Here is a 19891-nt window from a genome sequence, read left to right on the forward strand (position 1 = left end):
TTATTATTTTGTCATATCTTGTCCTGTCCAATGGCTCCCTTCACCCACTTTTCTGTTGTCTGTCCCCCAGGGAGGAGGTCACATGTAGATCCTTGTAATCAGTTCCCCCTTTCCAACCCACTCTCCCTCTACCCTCCCAGTATCACCATTCACACCATTGGTCCTGAAGGGATCATCCGCCCTGGATTCCCTGTGTTTTCAGTGAAAGATGAAGTCTTATCATTATACTTAAACCCAAATTTATTGTCACATCATAGCAACTCTGTGGGACAATATGGAACTGCACTTGTGGGTTTCTTGGACTGTAACTCTTTATGAGAGTAGAAAGTCGCCCCTGCAGAGTGGCTAGTGATTTCAAACTGCTGACCTTGTAGTTAGCAGCTTAATGAATATCCCACAATACAGTCATTATATTTAGTTTTTAAAAAAAGTAATAACTTTGAATGACAATTAGGTTGAGTTAAAATTTCCCAGAAAGACCTTCAAAGAGATGGTTTGATACAGTGGCTGCAGCAATGAGCTCCAGCATAACAGCTGTGAGGATCATGCAGGGTCTGATAGAGTGTTTTGTACTATTGTGCATAGAGTTGATAATAGATAGGAAACAACTTGATGACATAGAGTAACAACAGAGTTTCATAACCTAATCATTTTTAAGCTCCTTAAGAATAGTTGTGTTTAGTCCTTGTGCTTTGATAATTTATATTTGTGTAAAGAAATATTAATTCTATTGAAAAATGGATAAATGAAATTTGTTTTGAAATTTTTTTTCTCTTAACCTTAGTTTAAACTTTATTTTTAGTCTCAGTCCATAGGGTAGTGCTGAATTGATGTAATCCTATGTCTAGGTTTGCATTGAGCTCCTAGGAAATCTCTATCAATAGTAATTGTGTTTTAGTTAAATTTTTATACCTACTGTGTCCTCCATAAAATAGTGCTCATTTTCTTTGTGTGTGTGAAAAAGAAATCATCAGTACTGTAGCATTACCAATTATGCCTCAGGGGGGGAAAGTTAAGTCACGTCAGCATTAAACATAACAAGTGTCCTTGGATGCTCTAGGATGTTTACTTAAAATTTTCTAGTGAATACTTTCCCCCTCTATTGATTTCATTTCAATAGTAGAGATATAATGTTCTAGAAAAATTATAAATTCTCCAGATTATAACAGAATAAGAATGTTTCATATGAAATTATCATAACAAAATTTTTATGTTGATGTTTTTCTTATTGCTTCTTATTGCATTCTCTGTAGATGTAACAATTCAGACTGTTTTAGCTATTTGGCCAAATCTTTAATAGCTGAAATTCATGTTAATATCTCTAACTGTATGCCTTTTTTAGTATTGATTGTTACTCAGAGGTCTGGTCAACCTTTTCTCAATTAATCTGGCTATACTTGCATGTTCTTCAGAGGCCTGATGTGAAGGTTGTTAATTTAAACTCACTATCATTGTTAAACTGTGTCTACAGTTGCTCTTTCTGTCGAGCTAGCTTAGCTGTACTTTGCATATAGGACCCCATGAGTTTCTACTGTGCTCATTGAGATCTTTCTGCTCCAAATGGGAAACTCCGTTTCCCAGTTTTGAGTGAACAATGGCTCTTTGGCTTTGTGGAGCTTCCCCTACACATGCTATGCAAATTATTGAGGATCTTTTCTGCATTCCTCCTTCTTATCTTACATTCTGCCTTTCAAATTTCTATCTCTTGATCCCCTCGACGGAAACAAACACTGTCCTGTGCCTGGTTTTCTTTCTCACTGCTGTGTGTTTTGGCATGTACCTATGGACAGAGTCAGGGTGATGGTACATTGCAGACAGTTTGTTCACCCATTCTCAGGTATTACACGATGTGTTAGGCCAGGTAGTCTAGAGAAAGAAATTCAGTGACACTGTTCTGTATTTGAGAAAGAGCTTTATATCAAGAAGTATTTATATATCAAGAAGGCATCCCAGCCTAGTCCAATTTAAGTCCATAAGTCTGATGTTAATCCGTAAGACCCTCTTCAGACTCACATAGCTGCAGGCTGGTGATGTAGAATGGTGCTTTGGGAAGCTGGAAGGTCACAGGCTGGTGGGTGCAGATTCAAGTGGATCCAAAGTTGGTGGGAACTTGGCAGGGTGCTGGCAGCTCTCAGAGTTGGTGGCAGGGTCACAGCAAGTAGGAAGACGAAGTCACAGAGGAAGGGAAGTCCCAGTTTTTCTCACTCTTATGAGCAGGTCATACCACTTGGTTGCCTCCACCCTTAAGCCAGAAGTGACTAGTTGACATCATATCTGACTACCACAGGCCTGCAATGCCTGTTCTCCAGTGTCCGAACACAGTTGTTTCACACTATGAAACAACTTTATTTTCTATTTCTTTACACCTGGTGAGCAAGTCCAATCTCTCTTACTCTCATTCATGGCATCAGTAGAAGTCTGTTGTCTGTAAAACATCAAAATAGAATATGGAAAAATCTGCTTAGGCTAGTGAGAAAGGAATAAGAAGCCAGTAGTATTCTGGGAGGGATCCTGGTGCCACACTGGGTAAGTGCTGGGTGGCTTATCAAAAGGTTGGTGGTTCATACTCAGCAGCAGCTCAGTGGGAAAAAAGGCCTAGTGATCTTTTTCTGTAAATATTTACAGTCTTACAAATTCTATGGGGTGCTTCTGCTTTGTTTATAGTGGGTTATGCCTTGAGCTGCTAACTACAAGGTCAGTGGTTTACACCCACCAGCTGCTTCTCCAGAGAGAGACGAAGCTTTTTCCACTCATGAAGATTTGCAGCCTGGGAAACCCAAAAGGGGCATTTCTTCTCTGTTCTTTAGTGTAGCTATAGATTGGAATCAACTCCATGGCAGTGAGTTTAGCTTCGTTGTTTTATGAGTAAAAATCAACTTGACAGCCAGTGACAATAGTAATCAGAAGCCTTTTCTCTGTGAGGATAAGGCATAAAGGAAAAACTATGATGCGAATTAAATATTGTTATGAAATACAACCAGGAACATATTATCCAGTGTACACACCTTAGCTAGAAATTTGAATGGGAAATTGTACTAAATTCTATGAATTACTGTAATTCTACAAACTGGTTGGTTGTTGTTTAATACTCATTTTTATATCTTGCCCCCTTTTGTTTCCCTAAGTTGACACTACTCATTTAATCTTGAACTTGCCTATCTGTATAAGACAAATGTTTCTATTTCTAAGCAACACCAAATCACTTCATTCCAAATCTGTACTACTAGCTTTGTGTCACTGTATTTTCAGTAAAACATCATGTAATGTAATTTTTTTTATGCTCAACTATCCACATGACTGATAAATTATCAGTGGTGTTTATATCAGCTGATGCAGTCATTCCTACCTGAGAACATTGCTGGTGCCTAGTTTAGCATCTATAATATCTGTATGTTCTATCAAGGATCTATTTTTTTCATATTGATAGAGAAAATATTAAAAAAAGATGCTTTATAAGGCTGTGTATTCATATTATTATGTGGTTCCATTCACAATTTTTGACATTCACTTTAGTGGTACCACTAAGGAACATTTAAAAGACAATGTTAAAAAGAGACTTCTAATTTCTCACACCTCCTTAACACCAGGTTGTAAGCTCTGTTGAAAATTTGATCAGGCTGATCTAGTTTCACTGCTAATAACTATTTACAGCCCCATGAGCAGCCTCTCAGTGGCTGCCAAATGTGCCTTGCCAGTCTTTAGCTAGCTGTGATCCAAGTAACTATTGGCATTTTATCACCCAAGAGTCACACTTGAATGCTGACATGTATCCTTGGTCAACACTGGTATGATACAGTGCCTCAGGAATAAAAAAAGTCTCTTTTTGAGAGCCAACATTGTTAATGCCATCCAGTCAGTTCCATTCCTAGTGACCCGATATACAATGGGATGAAACATTGTCTTCACGATTGCTAGGTTTGAGCCTATTGTTACATCCACTGGGTCAAAATCATTTGTTGAGGGACTTTTACGTTTTCACTGACTTTCTACTAAGCATGATGTCTTTCTCAAGTTACTAACCCCTCCTTATAGCATGTTCAAAGTATGAAATTTAACCATTCTTGCTTCTAAGGTTGTAATTTCAAGGCAAATTTATTTTACTGGCAGCCCATTGTACTTTTAATATTCTTCATAAACCCCACAAATTCAAATCGATTCTTTGGTCTTCCTAATTCAGTGTTCAGCTTTTACATGCATATGTGGCGATTGCAATGACCAGGTCTTGGACCAGGCACACCTTAATTTTCAAAATGACATCTTGATTCTTTAATACTTTAGAGCGGTCCTGTGCTGCAGATTCACCCAGTTAAATGCATCATTCGATTTCTTGACTGCCGCTTTCATGAGTGTTGTTTGTGGATACAAGTAAAATAAAATCCTTGACAGCTTCAATTATTTTTTCCTTTATCATGATCACAATCACTGGTCTAATTGTGAGGATTTTTGTTTTCTTTACATTGGATTACAATCCATACTGAAAGTTGCAGTCTTTGATCTTCATTAGTAAGTGTCTCAAATCTTCTTTCCTTTCAGCAAACAAGGTTTCATTTCATTAGCATACTGTGTCATTAGCATATTGCAGGTTGTTAATAGCCTTCCCGAAATCTTCATGCAGGGAGCTCTGGTGGCTTAGTGTGTTACACATCGAGTGTTAACCACAAGGTCATCAGTTTGAATCCACCAGCTTCACCCTGGGAGAATGATGAGGTTGTCTACTCTTATAAATGTTTAAAGTCTTAGAAACCCAAAGGGGCTGATCTACTCTTATAGGGTGTGTTAGGCCAGGTTGTCTAGAGAAACAAATCCAGTGACATTCATCTATGTACAAGAAAGAACCTTGTATCAAGAAGCACCTTTACATAAAGAAGGTGCCCCAGTCCAGTCCATATCAAGCCCATAGACCCAATGCTAGCTAAGGCCCTCTTTAGGGTCACGTAGCTGGTGCCAAGAGGTACAGTGGAAAGCCAGGAGATCACAGGGCGGGGTGTGCAGTCATAAGGATCCAAGGTTGGAGGAAACATGACAGCTTGTCCACAATTGTCAGGTTCTGCTAGCCCCATGTGGAGACAGACAACTAGTCCCATTGTAGCCCTAGTGAGGAGGAAGGTGAAGTGACAGAGATTGCCTCTGTTCATCTTGGTCTTATACAGAAAGCTTGCATCATCAAAGAGATGTCATCACATGCAAAATGATGGACAGATTTGACACTACCCTTAGCCAGGAGTGTCTAGTTTACATAATCCCTAACTATCACATAGTTGTCACTATGAGTTGGAATCCACTTGATGGCAGTGAGTTTGGGTTTGAGTTTAATACTGATGTTGCATTCCTTTTCATTTGGATAGCTTCTTGAATTATATGCTCAGCATACAGAATGAATAAGTATAGTGAGAGGTTCCAACCCTGATGTATACCTTTCCTAATTTTAAATCATTCAATATTCTCTTACAATAACTGCTTCTTGGTCTGTGTACTGGCTCTGCATGAACACTATAATGTTTTCTGGAAATCCCATTCTTTGAGAATTGTTATGATCTGCAATGCCTTTGCCTGTTAATAAAACACAATCAAACATCTTTCTGATATTCTCTACTTTCAGCCAAGATCCATCAAATAAGATGTCAACAATGATCTCTTGCTCTCATTCCAAGTCCTTTTCTGACTCTGGCTTAAATTTCTGGAAGCTCCCTGTCAAGATACCGCTGCAACCATTTAAAAAATTATCTTCAACAATATGTTACTTGCATGTGATAATAATGATATTGTTTGATGATGTCTCCATTCTATTGGTCATCTTACTTTGGGATGGGCAAAAATAGAGATCTCTTTCTGTCAGTTGTCCGGGGTAATAGCTTTTCATGTATTTTTGGCATGAACCAGTGAGTGCTTCTAGTGCTGCAGCAATTTGTTGAAATATTTCCATTGGTATTTTGTCATTTCCAGAAGTCTTGATTTTGGCTAATGCAGGTTGGACTTCCTTCAACACTATTTTTTTTTTTTAATCAATGCTACCTCTTTCAAGGGTTGAATGCTGAGCAGTTCTTTCTGGAATAGTGGCTCTGTATTGCCTCCATCTTCTTTGGATGCTTCTGTCACCATTCACTATTTTACCATTGCATGCACATTGAGACTGGAGTTTGAATTTCTTCTTCAGTTTGTTCAGCTTGAGGAATGCTAGCGTGTTCTTCCTTTTTGGTCTTGTGGGTTCCTCACAATTGTTCCTCTGCTTGAGCTCATTTTTATAGTCCCCATGTCAGTCCAGCTCATTGAGGGCCTTTCTCTTCTCTTTGCTGACCCCTTACTTAACAAAGCATGCTGTCCTTCTCCAGGGGCTGGTCTCTCCTGACAACATGTCTGAAGTATGGAAGACAAAGTCTTGCCATCCTTGCCTCTAAGGATTGCTCTGGCTATACTTTTTCCAGTACACATGGGTTTGTCCTTTTCGCAATCCATGGTACTTTCAATATTTTTCTCCCAGCACTATAATTCAAATGACTCATTCTTCTTCAGTCTTCTTTATTCAGTGTCCAACTTTCAGATGCTTAGGAGGCAATGGAAGATACCATGGCTTAGGTCAGGTGCACCTTACTCCTCAAAGGAACATCCTTGATTTTCAAGACTCTAAAGAGGTCTTGTGCAGAAGATTTACCTAATGCAGTGCCTCTTTTTCTCTCTTGACCGCTCCTTCCATGAGCATTGATTGAGGATCCAAGCAAGACAGAATCCTTGACAGCATCAACATTTTCTCCATTTATTATGATGCTACCTATTATTGTTCCAGTTTTGTAGATTTTGGTTTTCTTTTCATTGAGTTGTCATCCATACAAACTTTGATCTTCATCAGCAAGTGTTTAAAGTCCTCCTCACTTTTGCAAGCAAGGTGGTGTCGTTTACATATTTCAGGTTGTTCACAAGCCTTCATCTAATCCTAATGCAGCATTCTTCTTCATATAATCCAGCTTCTCTCATGATAGAGAATGAATAGGTATGGTGAGAGGATGGAACCCTGCTGTACACCTTTCCTGATTTTAAACCACGCAGTATTCCCTTGTTCTGTTCACATAGCTGTCTCTTGATCCCTGTACAAATTCCGCATGAGCAGAAAGAAGTGTTCTGGATTTTGAATATCACTATTATGTTATACTATTATGTACATACCATTATGTTAAAAGTCCTCCTTTTAAAACCACCTTCAGTCGATTTGCGTATGTAATAGCTTACCTCCACAGAAAATAACCCAAACACTATACTTATCTTTTACAAATGACAGTGCTTATCAGGCTGACTGATATATATTTGAATGTTATTTACTGTCATGTGTTCAAATTTGTAGAACTCAAGAATTCAAGAACGTCATCTAATAATAATCAATAATGGTAATATAATTATGGATGAAATAACACAAACAAAATTAGTCTCAACCAGTTAGCTGGCTAGCTGCCTATGTTTTTGATCTGAGGGATTGTGATCTGATATCTCTTTGGGCTTACAATATCAGATCCTTTACTCAAATAAAATTTTATTGCCTGGGAAGGTTGTTAGTACATTACATGCAATTATTCATTGTTATGTTGGCTAGTTGACTAACTAATTTTCTAAAACAGTAAGATGTAGTCTAATTCAATTCTGTTTGGGAAAGACAGGAAAATATATGTGCTTCGTTAGTGTTCCTCAGAAGGTTAATCATCTAATTGAAAAGCTAGAAAGCCATACCTGTTGCCATTGAGCCCTTCTGACTTCCGGAGGCCCCTCATGTGTCAGAGTAGGGTTGCATTATATACATAAGGGATTTCCAGGCTGTGCCTTTGAGGCAGCAGGTACATAGGCCTTTCTTCAAGGCATTTCTGGGTTCAGACCACCCATCTTTTAGTTAGTAGTTAATTATTTATTTGTTCCACTCGGTAACTCCTTACCATCCAGAATCCATTGAGTTGACTGTGACCAGCAACAAACATGTATAGGATTTCCAAGGTTATAAATCTTAATGGGAGCACATAGTCCTATCTTTCTCTGATGTAATAATGGCTGGTGGGTTTGAACTGCCGACTTCACTATTAGCAGTCCAACATTTACCTGGTAGCACCACTTTATTATCCAGTATGGAGCTATTAATAAGACATGGTTCTTGCTGCCACACAATTTAAAGGGAACAGTAGACTGGCAAATGAAAGGTATTTGTATAGATTTTCATGAGAGTAAGCAGATTTTGAGTGCAGGTATGGCTGGGAAGTTTCTTAGAAAAGGTGGCTGCTAGATCAAGTCTTCAGGGAGGTAGGAGGACTATCCATTGGAGGACTTGACTCCCAAGTTCAAGACCCACAGTTATAAGTCCTTGAGGAGGTGCTGGATGGTTTAGTAAAACAAGGAAGCTAGAGGATGAGGACATGCATGATGAGAAATGGAGCTGGGGAACAATGGAGTGGCCATCCCCCTTCTGAAGTACTGTGGAGTTTGTGCTAAGGAGCTTGGGCATGATTCTGGTGGGTACAAAGATAATCTTCAGTGTCAATAAAGAAATGACTGGACCACATCTGGTCTGTGAAGGAGATGCTTTTTAGAAGAGAACTAAATTTATCTGGTATTTTAACTTAGAAAGCATTTCCTAAATATTTTCTAAATTCATTTCTTACAGGAGAAAGTACATGAGGAATAGCGGGTAATTGTTATTTCTTCTCATTTTATGGCTAAATTGAAATTAAATACATTTTAGACAATTATCTGTTGGCACAGTAAGTGCTTGCACTAGGACCCAAGTTCTAGCTCTTTTCCCCAGTAGGAATCAATTCTATTAAAAAAAAATGCCATTTACTACTAAACAAAGTATACCTCGAAGTGGACAGTGTCAAAGTTTGTTTTATTTCATTCCAGTGACCATGTATATATATATTCATTCTAAGAGCTTTTGCTCTTTGCACTTTCAAGAAAAAACTGTGGCTTTAGATTTTACATAAAATGCTTCTGAACACTTTTCATAGGTATGTTACTGCTGCATTATATTAGTTTAATTTGAAGTGTAAAATTAGGAGCAACTGTTTTTTAGGGTATTTTACCCTCTTCACTCCACCTTTGCACACATAATTATTCTCAGCACAAAAATTGGATCGTCATTGGGGAGACATCATAGCAATCCATTAATTTGAGGTTTTATTTCTATTAGATTTTGGTACTTTTGGCTTGCTAACTGTAAGAAAATGGCAAAATGCTCACAAAGCACTGTTTTGGATAGATTGTGCCATCCAATATTAAATGGATAATCTTTCTGGGTTTTGAATTTCAATGCTTCATCTTTTTGGAATACTAAAAAGATAGCTAATAAAAGACAGGTTCTTTATTAGATTATCCCAACGCACTGCCATCAAGTTGATTCTGACTTACAGCAACAGTTTCCGAGATTGTAAGTCTACTTGGGAATAGACAGTCTTGTGTTTCTCTGGCAGAGGGGCTAGTGGGTTTGAACTCTTGACCTTGTAGTTAGCAGTCGAATGTCTAACCCACAGCACCACCAGGATTATTCTTATTAGATAATTGACCTAACTGAAAAGTGTATATAGGATATGGTCTTATTGATAGACATGACCATGTACTGGTAGTTGGAATTTTCATTTTATATGTACTCACTTAATGATATATATACCTGCATAGTTCTTAACTCTCGGTACCTCATAGGAATATTATAAGAATAATGAATGAGATGCACTCTATAAGTGTCAAGCATTACCATAAATAGTCCTGAAAAATTTTACAAATATTAAATCATGTTATTATTATAATATTAATATACTTGTTGGTTCAAAACCACCAGGAGCTCTGAAGGAGAAAGATGAGGCTGCCTGCTCTTGTAAAGATTCACTGTGTTGGAAACCTTATGTAAGGTCACTATGAGTTGAAATTAATTTGATGGCAGTGAGCTTTATTTTATAATGTTAATGAAATTATTAATGACTCCTACTCAAAGCTAATATGTACCTTTTCAATTACATAAACATTTATATGTACTTTAACCTTTTTTAAAATTTAGATTTTTAAAAATCAGGTCATTTTTACCAGTAGACTTTTATGAAGTAATTATTTGTTTTATATAGATGAATTGTGCTGCACACACATGTGATATACCAAGAGGTTTCAAAAAGTTAATTGAAAAAGGAAATTAAAAATAATGGAATTTTTCTGCTAAATTTTGAAGCCTGCTCCTATATAAACCCAACCCAACCTACTGATAGTGAGTCAATCTCAATTCATAGTGACCCCTATAGGACAGGATATAATTTCTTCCCCTTTGGGTTTACAAGAGTTAAAATCAGACAATCGCTCATATATATATATCATAATCATATATATGATACTTTCTGTTACAAAATATTTGCCAATTGGATTGTATAATATTTGTCCATTTGTGTTTGGTTTATATATCATTTACCTTCTTTATATATCATTTACCTTCTTTCATACCGTTTTTAAGGTTCATCTGTGTTATAGAGGTATCATAATTTAACTTCTCCTTATGGCTGAATAGTATTCTGTTGTCAGTATAAACTCTATTTTCTTTATCCAATTTTTTATTGATGGGCAAGTTGTATAATATTTTAATGTAGCCAAGTCCATTATATTTTATGTATACTGATGGCTCAAAATTCAATTTTTTTTTCTGGCGACAAGGTCTGAGTGGGGAGGGAATATTTATCTCTACTTCAAGTAGGCTCTCCTGGCTTTACTGAGCCTTTCTGTCCCATCCGTATGAGTTGGATTCTATCTGTCATTTCTAAGTTTTTGTTTCTACCTGTAGCACTTTTTATCTAATCTTTCTGTGTCGACATTAAGTATGCTTTAGATTTTAAAAAATTTCAGCAGTGAATTATGAACATTTCTCCATTTCATTAGACATTACCCCCAAATATATTTTCCCATCACATGAATATATCACAATCTAATGATCAGATATGTAGGTTGTCCATTTTGTACTGGTAGAATTTTGTTATGATAATTATTATAAATTAATGTTTAGATTTCTAATTAATTCTTTAGATTGTGTTTTACAGTGAAAATTACTGGAGCAAAAGATATAAGCAGTTTGATTTTTGAAATTTTTCCTATTTGCTTCCTTGCTTGTTTTTAAATGCAAGCATAGGGGGAAGAACAAAGCAAGGGGAAAGTGATGTAGTAAAAAGGAACTCCCTTTATCTCTTTGCCCTGAGAAGACTTAGGACAAGCCCTGCAAAGAAAGATAGTGTTTGAACACAAATGAAACCATGGGGCTGGGGAGTGTGCTTGTGTATGCATGAACAGCCCGTGGGAGGAATATAGTCCTGCATGCATGTGCAGGTGGGAGCATACTATGCAAGCTCTTCTGTGTTTTGTCCTTTCCATGTATGAATCTCACCTTGCCATGTTATTTCACCGAAAAAGCTGTACCAATGTACACTTTCATAGCCACCTTTATAAGCACTGCGTGCTTTCTTGTGTTTTGAGTATTTGCTAAACTCATTGGTGAATTTGGAAGCATTCTTTATGTCTTGAATATGTGCTCTTAGGTTGATTATTCTTTCCTGGGCTTTACTTGCTTGTGACATATAGGCATTGCTATTCTTTGTCTTTTCACATTCATACCTTGCTCATTATTTAAAAGTTGAAAGTCTTAATAATCTGACATCTGATGAGTTAACTTATATATGTGTTAACCTTTTGTGATCCAGCCTACTGCATATCTTGTGTTTTTCTTTCCATTGTTGTATTTTAACCTTACTTGATTTTTGGAAGGGCAGCCAGAGGTGTAACATTTTTCTTTATGTTTATTTCTCTTAACATTTAATATTTTTTCAATAACAACTAAAAACAACAGATTTTTGCTAGAATCCCACATGAAGAGTAAGTAGGATTCCCCCATTCTTTTCTTTCTTTAGGAAAAAAAAAAGTTAAAGGTTAAACTGTAGATCTATCTACATAAAATTATTAAGAGATTTTGAATTCACAAAACCTTGGTGAAAGAGATTTTACACAATTACAATTGGAGCTTAACAGGACTTGAGGTGTGGAATTTTTCATTGTTGGTTGATCTACCTGTCTGCTCTTCCACAATATTTGTGAGAGCTTGTGTGTGTGATTGACGGGTTGTAAGTTCAGGGGGCCTTACATGAGTGTTTGATATGTAGTTAATGTTTTAAGAGCAGCCCCAAGTGGGTTCAGGCTTTGACTCTTGTCTATTTTCTTCCCATTTTTAGCTTCTCTCTTTTGTGCTTACTTTTGTTTATTTATTGCTCTTACTTTTAAAACTCAAGAGTTTGTGGTGTCCAGGGAGTAAAGAAGGTTGTACTTGTGGTTTGATATCCTTTATGGAATCACTGGCCAGAACTAGATAGGTTAGTCATTGATATCAAAGTGAAAACTAGAATGGAATAAAGATAACTTAAAGATGTAACCCATATAAGTTACCAGATTCAATAGTGACACTTTGTTGAAAATAGTTGCATTTTTTAATCTAAAGCAGTTGCTTTTCTTAAAAATTATGAAAAGGAACATTTCAGAGTATGTACAGTTTAAATATGGGTATAGTCACTATTTATCTTTAAAACTTTACCATTCAAGGGAAATTAAATCAGAATAAAACATTACCCTCTCATGCTTTGTAGTCTCATGTCACTGGGTAAGGATTATTCTGTGATTTTTTTTTTTTTACAGAGGAAGCATATTTTATATTAAAGCACAGGGTTAACAAATGCCACTTCCAACTCTTGCCCATTTGGAACCATATGTGTTCAAACAGTAATTTTCACCACAGGGTTTACCCCTTGAGAACTTTCTAAGGATTCTTATTTCTGGTGGCCCCAGTGCTCTTATGGGGAGTTGATGGGACATACCCAGCAGGTGTGTTTGCTGCTAGAGCAACTAGGTCCTGCTTTGCTGTGGCTCCTAATGGTTCCTCAGGAGCAGGAGTAGGGCTGGGATGGCAAAGGAGGGAGGAGAGTGTTAGAATGTGCATGCCTTGGTAATTTATTACTGAATGTGAGACAGTCAGGAAAAAAAGTATCACGATCATTATTACCATTTATTGTGCTCTATAGTCATTTTAACACTGCTATGAAGAAGTGTTATTCTTCCCAATTTAAACGTGAGGAAACAGACTCAGAAATTGTGTCCATTTAGAGTGAACACAGCTACTCAAAACAGGCAGAAAAGGTGAATTGAACATTGGACGTGGTCAGTTTAAGGAGCTAGAGGTGAATAAGGAGCCCTGGTGGTTTAGTGGTTACACTGGGTTGCTGACCACAAGGCCAACAGTTCAAAACCAACTACTGCTCCAGGGGAGAAAGATAAACCTTTCTATTCCTATAAAGAATTACAGTCTCAGAAACCCACAGGGGCAGTTCTACCCTGTCCTGTAGGGTCACCATGAGTCAGCATTGACATGATGGCAGTGAGTGTATTTGCTTGTTTGTTTTTTTAGAGAGGAATGTTTCAAAGAGTACTGTGAGCCTGGGGAAGAGGCTAGGACTGACGGGTGAAGTGTGGGAATCCTTTGTTGGGTGCCATCGAGTCAACGCCAACTCACAGTGACCCAATGACCCAGGGGAAAACAGGAGGAAACACTTTCTTGTCTTGCTTCATCCTCATAATTGTTGTTACCCTCGAATCAGTTGTTGCAATCACTGTACCAATGTATCTCCTTGAAGGTCTTAATCTTTTTCACTGAGCCTGGTTTCCTGATAATGTGTCCAGTGTATGTGAAATAAAGTCTCATCATCCTTCCTTCTAAGGAGCATTGTGGCTGTACCTCCTCTTCGACAGATGTATTTGCTTTCTGGCAGTCCATGGTACTTTCAGTCTTCTTTGCCAACACCATAATCCAAGTGTCCCCCTTATTCATCTTCCAGCTTTCATGTTCATATGAGCAAGTTAAAATATTGGAGATTTTCTCATATCTGATGTTGTGATCATAGCAGTAGAGTTAATTAGATTTCCACCCATACATTGTTCAGGGCCACTCTTTGGATTATCATCCTGACCATTAGGAAGCATTATTTTTGTTCAAAGCAGACCGCAGAATATGAACATATCAGGTGACATTTTAGATAGATATTCTTAACTCTATTTCATATCAACATTCTTGTTGGTAATGATGGACTGCAGTAGCAGTCCATCGGAAAAAGGCATACCATTTTGGAAGATGCTTCAGAATTTCCAGCAGTATAGCTTAAAGCCCTTTCCCTCCAGTGAGTCCCTTCTAATACACGTTTAGAAGCATTGTCCTAAACCAAAAGAGCCTAGGCAGCACAATGCTTATGTGTCAGTCAGCTGCTAACTGAAAGGTCAGCAATTCAAACCCACGAGCCTCTTCTTGGGAGGAAGATGAGGCATCATGCTTTTACCACCTCAGAATTTACCACCTCAGAAATGGGAGGGCCAGTTCTACCTTGTCCTGTGGGATCTCTGTGAGTTGGGATTGACTCCGTGGCAATGGGTGGTTGAGTGATCTTAGACCAATAAAAAGGGAGGGCAGTGATTGCTTTAAATGCCCTTGTAAAGAACTATCTTTTGTGGTTACACAATTTGGAAAACAGACAAAACCTACCTACTGCCACCACCATCAGTTTAAGTCAATTTGATTTGGAGTTGTGGAGACCAAACCTGTTGCGACGTGGAACTCTGCTCCCTAGGGTTTCCTTGGCTATGATCTTTTAGAAGCAGATCTCCAGGCTCTTCTTCTAAGGTACTTGTGGGTGGGTTCAAACTGTCAACTTTTTGGTTACTAATCAGACAGTTAACCATCTGTGCCACTTATTGACCCCTAAAAATATATTAGTGTCTGTAGTATTGGCATAGAAGAAACGAAGAGATTACAAGTGACAGATTTATGTTTTCAAGGAACGGAGTTTATTTCAAGGAACAACGTGTATGTTTGGGCCTTGATTTTTCTGCTGTCTTTGCTCAAGGCCCAGACCCATTAGCACAGCTCAGTTTCACAATCCACCTCTCCTGGTGCAGCATCCTTGTTGTTCAGCCGCTGGCTCAGGTCTGGATCCTGCCTTGCCTGCACCACTCTGTTAACACTAGGCCTAAGGTTTTACAAACCATTACTACCCGAGGCTACATTTCTTTTCACTTAGGCAGGAGGGTGTTGAGTGGTGGTGTTACTGGGAGTAGTTTTGAGACTTGGGAGACTTTGCAGTGTTCACAACTTAGTTTTTTAAGGTAAAAATAACCCTCATGGTCAGCAAACGGTGTGCTAGAATTGAAGTGGTTACTGATAGATCAGAGTATGTGTGATAGGTTTTTTAAAGGATCTGTGATAAGAATCCTGGCTTGTTTGTTTTGAAAGACAGACATTGCAGTCCCCTTTCCTCTTTATGATGTCCTTTGGGGCTGAGCCACAACCCCACAGTGAGACCAGAAGGAGCATCGCCTACCCCTCAGCGGTAGTAGGGTAGAAAAAGGTTGACCAGTGACAATCTAGGTAATATCATTCAACTCAAAGACATTAGGAGATGTTTTAAATGATGTGAGTACTAGTTACTGTCAGTACAACACTTCGTCCGCAAGTAACTTCAGCTGCGGTCGCTTCTTTTCCAGGGGCTTAGTAGCTGTAGCATAATTCCCACTTTAAGTGTTTGGCAGTTGTGGTATTTTGAAGTAATTAAATGGTCAGAACGCTGAATTTACACAGGCTTTTTTCTGTGACAGATGCATGATCTGTTTTCATGAAAAGGAAAAAAATATTCAGTTTTGGAAATGTCATCCATCTTTAACAATCAGAAATTCATTTGGCAATCAGTGGTACAGCTCTCCAGAACTGTGGTTATTGTTACAGTATATTGTTTACTGTAAACCTGGTTAAATATTGGTAAATATAGTGTAGCAGAAACTGAACTGTTGTGAGCTATCTGGGCATCGGTCCAAGATATCATTAAAAATACTGCCTCAAACTAATTTGGGTTTATGAATAATATTTTGTTAACAGCTCAACACTGAAGTGGAGCCACATGGTGTAGCTAAACATTGTGAATCCACAGATAAGAAGAGTAGCATAAGTACATACTGCACAATTAATATTCTATAGTTGAGTGATCAATTTACATGTAATTTTGTGTTAACCTTTAAACTAGGAGCAACAAATACTTCATAAGATCTGATATTATTAGTGCTTATTTAATACTATGATTTGTTGTGGATTTAAAAGCTATATAAGTGAAAATATTTTTTATTTAATTTATTAATTTTGTTAATGAAATTAATAGTTATACTTTAAAATAGTAATTAGTATTTAGCTATACATTATTTTAGGTGTAACAAAGAGATTGAGGTTATAAGTGAACTGATTAAAAACTAAATCCTTATTTAGATGTTTCTTGTCAAGAAATGCTTGTCTTTTTCCTTATATGGTATTTAAATAATGCTTAAGATTTTTTTGAACATTATATTTATGTATATTTCCCTTGACAGAGTATTAGAAAAATGTTATTTTCTGTCATTATTATGGGGTAAAATATTTTTGCAAGGGAAAGGAATGCATTTATTTAAAGAATGGATTATAAATATTTTTTCTCAATAAATGTTTTATTCATTTTCTAGGTTAGCACTCTACGTATATGAATATCTGCTCCATGTAGGAGCTCAGAAATCTGCCCAAACATTTTTATCAGAGGTATGTTTTATATATTTTCTGTATTGTTTGAAATAGTTATCTGAATAATTTGACCATTACATACTATATTGTGAATGTTCAGTTATCAGTAAGCATAGTAGAATCTTTACAGAATATTTGTAAGCATTTTTGATATCCCAAGATATAATTTTCATGGTATTCAATAACCACCTGATTTTCAGAGCCACTTTTTCCTACTTAAAATAGAAAGCTGAAGTAGCTTTGGTAATAATAATAAAAGTTGGCTTTGAAAAAGCAAAAAATTAAAATAAAACCACACACATAAAATAAATAACCAAAATACCCATTCTGTCTCTACTTCTAGTATATATTTTTGGCATTATTTATAATTTTGAAAAGGTGTTTTTAATTTGTTTTGGCTAGCATTTCATTGGTGACTAAATTTCAGTTAGAAAACATTTTGATAAGGAACTAGAGGAAAGAACTAGGAGGCAAATGGGCATTTATAGAGGTCTAAATATAGGCACGTACATATGTAAATATATGTATATATAATAATAGGGAAATAGATCTATGTACATAAATTTATATGTTAAGTATTAAGGTAGCAGACGGACATTGGGCCTCTGCTTAAGCCTTCCCTTAATGCAAGAACACTTTGTTTTAACAACCTGACATTCTGTGATACTCAGCCTCCATGTACAATCACTGAGGACATAATGGGTACAAAAGCAAATGTGGTGAAGAAAGTTGATGGTGCCCGGCTATCAAAAGATATAGCATCAGGGGTCTTGAAGGATTGAAGATAAACAAGGGGCCATTTAGTTGAGAAGCAACAAAGCCCACATGGAAGAAGCACACCAGCCTGTGTGATCATGAGGTGTCGATGGGATCAGGTATCAGGCATCAAAGACCCAGAACAAAAAATCATATCAATGTGAATGAGGGAGAGTGTGGAGTGGAGACCCAAAGCCCATCTGTAGACAATTAGACATCTCCTTACAGAAGGGTCACAAGGAAGAGACGAGCCAGTCAGGGTGCAGTATAGCATTGATGAAACATACAACTTTTCTCTAGTTCTTTAATGCTTCCTCCCCTGCCACTATCCTGGCCCTAATTCTACCTTACAAATCTGGCTAGACCTGAGCATGCACGTAAGTACAGAGAAGACCTGGAAACACAGGGAATCCAGGACAGATAAACCTCTCAGGACCAATAAGAATAGGGATACCAGGAGGCTAAGGTAAAGGTGGGAGGAGAGAGGGGAAACAATTACAAGGATCTACATATAACCCCCTCCCAGGGGGACGGACAACAGAAAAGTGGGTGAAGGACGACATCAGACAGTGTAAGACATGAAAAAATAAAAATAATTTGTAAATTATCAAGGGTTCATGAGGGAGGGAGGGTAAGAGAGGGGGGGTGGGAATTAGGAGCAGATACCAAGGGCTCAAGTAGAAAGAAAATGTTTTGAAAATGATGATGGCAAATGTAAAAATGTGCTTGACATATTGAATGTATGCATGGATTATGATAAGAGCTTTGTAAGCCCCCAATAAGATTATTTTAATAAAATAAAATACAACGTGGATTCTAAAAGAAAAAATTTGATAATTCTGTTTCAGGTTTTTTGTTTTGCTCTCCGTTCTTCATACTTTTTAAGCTTTGATTTTGAACATTCTTAGAATACTTTTTTTCTTCAATCTGTAGAATTGTCATGAGAATGCTAATTTTGTTTTGAGTCTTATTATGTGCTAGGAAGGATGAATTACACATGTTATCTCTAACTCTTATAAAATATTTGCAAGGCAGGTGGTAGTCTTGATTTCTTGATGAGAAATAAAGGGCTCTGAGAATTTTCATAACTGCTTAATGGTTAAACAGATGGCCGAATAAAGGAATTCAAATTCAGACCTCGGGTCACGCTAATTTAAAAGCCCCTGGTTTTCATATCTGTGCTGCCTAATACAAGTAGTCACTAGCTACGTAGGGCTTTTGAGTGCTTGAAACCCTACTAGTTTAAATTGAGAAGTGCGATTAGCGTAAAATACACATGGGATTTTGAAAACTCAGTATGAAAAACATGTAAGACAGTATTTAAAATTTATTTTGATCACACATGGAAATGATAATTTTAGTTATCTTGGGTAAAATAAAGTATATTATTAATTTGTTTTCTAAAAGGGAGACCAGTTAATACAACTATTTATAAGTATTCAAATTTACATACGTGTCACTAAGGCCAAAAATAAAGAAATGGAAGATTTGTATCAACTTCTATAGTCTGAAATTGGTGAAAAATGCAATCAAAATAATATTGATAATTATTGGTGATTGGAATGTGAAAGTGGAAAATATGCCTTGGAGATAGAAAGCATGCTGGAAATCATGATAGGATTTTGTAAGCCCATCAACTTACTCATTGGAAATATATATTTTTCAACAACCAAAGCATTGGCTATGCAAGTGAACCTCATAAGATGAAATTGTGGAAATAGATGATGGGGAAGCTCAATACTACCAGTCAGAACAAGGCTAGATGCTGACTGAGGAACAGACAACTGGTTATTCATATGCTAGTTCAAGTTGAAGCTGAACAAAACAAGTCCATACGAGCCAAAGTATGACCGTGCATATTTCTCACCTGAATTTAGAGATCATCTCAAGAACAGATTTGATGTATTGGACATTAATGTCTGAAGATCAGATGAATTGTGGGATGATGTCACCCATGAAGAAAGCAAATGATTATTAAAGAGACAAAGCCCAAAAGAGACTCTGAAACTTGTGAAGTGAAGGGAACAAATGATGAAGTTGAAGAGCTGACAGATTTCAAAGGGCAGTGGAGTTAGAATGCCAAAGAAGAACATGCTGAGAACATCTCAAGCTGAATGAACTGAAGGGAAAAAAAAATCCAAGCCTTGAGTTGTAATGTTGAAGGATTCTATGGGGAAAATACCGAATGACACAGGAACCAACAAATGAGGATGGAAGAAATACACAAAGTCACTCTACAAGAAAACATTTGGTCAACGTTCAGCCATTTTAAGAGATACCATGTGATCAAGAACTGATGATATTGAGGGAAGAATCTCAATCTGCATTAAAGGCATTAGCCACAACCATGTCTCTAGGAATCAATGGATTATCAATTGAAATGTTTCAAGAAAATGATTCAATGTAGAGTACTCACTAGTCTACGCCAATAAATTTAGGAGACTTGGTGGCCACCTGACTGGAAGGGATCTTTTATTTGTGTCCATTCCAAAGAAAGGCGACTCAACATAATGTGGACAT

At 37.1% G+C, this 19891-nt stretch overlaps 1 protein-coding gene across 1 annotated transcript in view; it reads left to right on the plus strand.

Annotated features, from left to right (window-relative positions):
• The window catches only part of SSBP2 (single stranded DNA binding protein 2), a 321263-nt gene that overhangs the window by 87714 nt on the left and 213658 nt on the right, over nt 1–19891 (plus strand). Inside the window, exon 2 of the mRNA XM_045285203.1 lies at nt 16561–16633. Coding sequence (XP_045141138.1) covers nt 16561–16633 — 73 coding nt within the window. The remainder of the gene's footprint in view (nt 1–16560; nt 16634–19891) is intronic.

This window comes from Echinops telfairi, unplaced genomic scaffold, assembly GCF_000313985.2.
Source record: "Echinops telfairi isolate 266 unplaced genomic scaffold, ASM31398v2 ScPeMD7_7469;HRSCAF=8507_1, whole genome shotgun sequence".
Taxonomy (NCBI): domain Eukaryota; kingdom Metazoa; phylum Chordata; class Mammalia; order Afrosoricida; family Tenrecidae; genus Echinops; species Echinops telfairi.